Source organism: Lytechinus variegatus, chromosome 1 (genome assembly GCF_018143015.1).
Source record: "Lytechinus variegatus isolate NC3 chromosome 1, Lvar_3.0, whole genome shotgun sequence".
In the NCBI taxonomy this organism is placed as follows: Eukaryota; Metazoa; Echinodermata; class Echinoidea; order Temnopleuroida; family Toxopneustidae; genus Lytechinus; species Lytechinus variegatus.
This window is the reverse complement of record NC_054740.1, coordinates 39191554-39196504: the sequence shown is the minus strand read 5'-3', so window position 1 is coordinate 39196504 and position 4951 is coordinate 39191554. Positions and strand designations below refer to the sequence as shown.

The 4951-nt window shown below is 37.2% G+C and overlaps 1 protein-coding gene across 1 annotated transcript; it reads right to left on the bottom strand.

Annotated features, from left to right (window-relative positions):
• Positions 1-594: 594 nt before the first annotated feature.
• LOC121406429 (trans-L-3-hydroxyproline dehydratase-like) lies at positions 595-3900 on the bottom strand. The gene is made up of 2 exons (XM_041597454.1): positions 3610-3900; positions 595-1439 (listed from the first exon to the last, which is right to left on the bottom strand). The coding sequence occupies exons 1-2, from the start codon at positions 3703-3705 to the stop codon at positions 1179-1181; spliced, it is 357 nt and encodes a 118-aa protein (XP_041453388.1). The 5' UTR covers positions 3706-3900; the 3' UTR covers positions 595-1178.
• Between the last annotated feature and the right edge of the window lie 1051 nt (positions 3901-4951).

The following is a 4951-nucleotide window of genomic DNA, read 5'->3' as shown; positions in this document are numbered from 1 at the left end:
AATAGATAGGCATATAATTCAATAGGTGAGATCTAGCATTCAACTGACGCTAAACTCCAACATTAAATCCTCGGCTTGCCTACGCTCAACCGCAGGCTAGATCTAAAGTTAGAATCTAACCCGGTCCTATATCGGATGCGTTAGACTAGACCAACAGCTTCAGTCTCTGTTTCGTCCGTTGTTCTGCTGAACAACCTCTTGCTTCACGACATCTCAACCAAAGAGTTGAGCGCAGACACGCAACAAGCGCATGTGAAAGTTGAATCAAATTATCTATTCTTTCTTCTTTTTTCCTGTTTAAATTCCCGCTACCTTTGGTATAGTCTGTCGTTTTGCAGGCCTGGTTGATTACATTTATCAACTATACTGGATTATTCAACATTCTAAAGAAAATGAATCGCGCAAAACTACACAAACTTTTGTTTATTTATTAGAAATTTTCGATACATCTTACTTCTCAAATGGTTGATTATGAATACACACCCGTTCAGTCTCTCATAGTATACGTTACTGGACACACTGTGCAATGAAAATTTGCTCACTCGCTCGCTTCGCTCATTGATATAATAAGAGTCATATAACTGAGTATGAAGCTTACATATTCGGTATTAATTTATTCATAACAAAGCAACATTCGAGTAACATAGTTGGTGAAAGGCTTTTGCTGTCATAACATACAGATGTTCGTTTGTTTGTACACAATTAAAACACTTACGTTGGCCAACATACTGTCCATTGTGTTGGGCAATGCATGTTGCTAAAAGATAAATATATTCTGGGCAATTATTATCCTTTTTTTGTTTTTATTACCTAATTTGGGCATATTTTAGCCAATAGTTGTAGTTGTGTGGACAGTATGTTTCCCAGGGTTGGTTAGAATTTAGCATTGTTTGCCAAACTATTTTAAGAGTGTATTTATTTTCATATAAAATGAATATTTTTTTTTATATACATGTTCAAATTTAAAAATAGTATAAATCATTTCAGCGGTCTTTACAATATGCCACTGCTCTTTGAGTAAAAGTTTTAAGCACCCCTCCCGCTTTTAAGAAAAAAATTCTAGAATTTGTGGTGCCCTTAAATTTGTGAAATACAACTCAATGTACTGCTATCCCACCTACCCCCCACAGCTTCCAAAGAATTTACTCACTGGCGTGGACAGAGACTTAACTCTTTCCTTAAATTGCTTCGAAACCTTTCCCTATTTCATCGTTCTCCTCACTAAAGAACGTGTTCCGTCCAATGTAATGACCCTGTCCAGAAACTTCGACTCTAACAGCTTCTCTTTCTCCCACGTTGGTTTTCTCCACGGCCTTCCCAACGAAGGAAGAGCCATAACGGCTCTTGAAGGTCCTAGGTTGGTTGAGATCAGTCAGCCCTTTTTTCACTTGGAGGGCGACCCGGGCAACGACTCCAGCGCCGCAAGGAGCTCGGGCAATCTGCAAGAGAGGGAGAGGGAGAAAGACAGATATAGGGGGAGACAGAGAGAGGAGGAAGTGGTGGAAGGGAACGACATATCAGATGTGCGTTTATAAGAAACCGCAGAACAGTTTGTTGGTAATATTCATCAGAAACAATATACACATCAGGGGTCCGTTGCAGAAAAAGTTGCGTTTAAACTCAAGTCAAAAAGTTAATCGCAAGTCCCAAATACGCGCTGTCGATTGGTTGAATATCAAGTTACGCATGATTTTTAGAGTTGCGATTGATTGCAACTCTTTCTGCAACGGACCCCAGGTTGGGCTCATATATTTTGATGAAAACGAAACTTGTACAAGTCTAAAAAGAATATGTTACAATATGAAATATTGGAGTGGTTCAGGAGCTACTTATTCAACAGACAACAATACGTGTTTGTTAAAGATCACACCTCCAATTTGAAATATGTTAACTGTAGTGTCTCTCAGGGCAGCTTATTATGCCCGCTTCTTTTCACAATTTATATAAATGATTTTTGAAGATCATCCAAAATCTTGTCCCTTCTCTTGTTTGCAGATGATTCGACCTTACTTTTTTCTCATCGGGATCCACAAAATTTAGTTGATGTTATAAATTTGGAACTTATTAATGTTACTGAATGGATAAGAGCCAATCGATTATCTTTGAACCTTAACAAAGCAAAATGCATGTTATTTATAAATTCCATAAACAAGTAACCGATGAATATTATGTTTGATAATACCCCATTAGAAATGACAACGTACACCAGATTTCTTGGAATAACATTTGACATGGTTGACAGAAACTTTCTTGGTAAATCATATTGAAAATATATCCAAAATAATTTCACGAAATAAGGTATTATTAATAGGCTAAAGTTTTGAATTCCCTCCACATCATTAATCATGTTTTACTCATCCTTAATTTTGCCTTATTTATTATGGGGTAATACCATCAATAATTATTAAATGAATTGTTACTTTTGCAAAAGAGAGCACTTCGTATTATTTATACTACAGCTTTCCGTTCTCATATGGACCCACTTTTTCTAGAAAGAAATCTGTTGAAAGTCAAAGACCTGTATTTACTACAGTTAGGGCACTTCATGAATAGTTATAATAATAATACACTTCCCAATATTTTTGATGCCATGGTCCCTTAAAATAAATTTTGTCATAACTACCCCACGAGACACTCTGACGAACTTCATACACCACTTTACAGAACTTTACTGGACAAAAAATACATTCCTAATTCAACGGTCCTAAATTCTGGAACTCACTATCTATGTCAAAGACATTGTCTCTTTAAATTCATTCAAACGTAAACTCACACTTATCCTGTTTCATTCATATAATTCTTCGCAATGGAACTAACAATTCATTATCTTGATTATCATCCTTACATTTTTCATTTTTATTGTTTTAGCTATTTTCATCTTATATTGTTCAGTTACGTCATCTTTTGTTACTTCACCAGATCAACCTGGTTTGTTGTCAGCCCTTCCCCATTCTCACTGACTTTTCCTCCTTTTTATTTGTCATTCCCTCTCTCTTTCTGCTTTTTCTTCTGTCTATTGCGCAACATATCCTTCACAGCGAAGACCTCTTTGTGTGAATTAGCTTTGCATTTTATTATATATACATCAATACGATTTCAACCTTTTTGTTCCTTCTCTTTTTTTTCATTCCTGTATATAAACGCATATATAAATGAGTCGATTATATTTTCTTAATTTCCAAGGAGGATCCACACTTTACAAGCTTTGCTTTTTAGTGGACCCCCCTCATTTCCAATTATGCTCAATATTATGCTTTTTCTTACGAGGAATGCTCGTCTGTAAATTGTATTTGATTTGTATTACTTTATATTACTTTGTATTATGGTTTGAATGGAAATGGAATTAAAAATTGAATTGAATTGAATTAAAAAACAACATTCTCCAATCAGATAAAAGGACTATTGTTTCCTGAAGTGCTTCTTACACCTGATGCTTGGAAGGTTACGACAGACCTGTTCTTGTTACAATGAAAGCATTTAAAATGTGAACAGATACAACATTACAATATTGGGGCACTCGTCTGGAGAAACTTTCAACAACGACCGGGAGAGAGGGATCGAGTTCAGCATGGCATACCTATACATACAAGAAATAACTACTTATCTTACCAGGCCCAGCGAGGTATAAACGCAGATGTTTGCCGTTGAATCTGCGTCTTGCGAGTCCTTCCCGTCGGTTAAAATCGTGCCAGAGACGAAGTTCATGTCCTGACAAGTGGGATGCTCCACCCGGATGGCATCATTGGTTGCCGTGGTAATGGACACACCAACGTCCTTAATGACTCGGATGGAGGAATTTATTTAGATGTAAGCTACCAAAGCATATAACAACTCAAGTATTGATGCAGTTCTTTCACATCTACTGATTCATGATATTACTGATGCTATTTTTGGTGATGAACTTGTTGACTATTTAACATCTGAGTTGGGGTCTATTCATTCTAATTCAAACCAGGATATATCCCGCCATTTTAGTATCATATCTCCTCAAAATGGCCGCCCCAACAAGCCGAGCGTTAAGCAACACCATGACAACAGTTGCCAAACTATGTAGGCGTTTCAATTAGCAACCATTGTACGGAGCCCAAAACTAATCCTGTTAAAAAGAGGTGCGAAACGGATTACCCTCCCTTGACCTCCAATGTTTCTAATCCAATTCATCGAGATGAATGCCCAGTGTTGGTGGAACGGTTTATTGCCATTTCGTCCACTGCCATTTTGTCCACTACCCACATGGTCTAATATCATTTCGTCTACCATCAGTTGGTCCACTATCCACATGGTCCAATTACCATTTCGTCCAATCACCATTTCGTCTAATAGCCATTTCGTCTAATAGCCATTTCGTCTATTATCATTTGGTCTAATAGCCATTTGGTCTAATGGTATTTTTTTGCCAATTGGTCCAATAGCCACTTTGTCCACTATCATTACGTCTATTCCCATTTGGTCTAATAGCCAAATGGTCTAAAGGCAAATGGTCTAATAACCACTTGGTCTACTTTCATTTCGTCCATGTTCCATTTGGTCTAACTGCATTTGGTCTACTATCACTTGGTCTAAACTCATTTCGGCTAACAATCATTTGGTCTAATTGCCATTTGGTCTAATAACCAATATGTCCAATTGCCATTTTGGCTAATCACCATTTCGTCTAATATTCATTTCGTCTAATACGCATACTGGTCTACTATGCTGCACTAGCGCCCTAACGCTACAGCATGAGTATATCACAAACATTATACTCATCGTTATTGTCAATACTACTAGGCCTACATTTATTTTAGGCGCAGGCGGGCTTCTAGCGACGGGAAACGAACAAAAAGGGAGAGGATAGTACAGGGAAAGAAGATAGGACAGATCGGGAAGAGCTCTTTTTTGGGGGTGGGGGTATATTGATCAATAATATTTCTTTAAAAGGCTATATTGTCTTTCATCTGTTTATCGTATT

Excerpts from the sequence above, each read along its gene's own strand:
- LOC121406429 (XM_041597454.1), bottom strand. The coding sequence starts at position 3,705 with ATGAACTTCGTCTCTGGCACGATTTTAACCGACGGGAAGGACTCGCAA. Across the intron at positions 1,440-3,609 it reads TTTATACCTCGCTGGGCCTG|ATTGCCCGAGCTCCTTGCGG; the intron begins GTAAGATAAGTA and ends CCTCTCTTGCAG.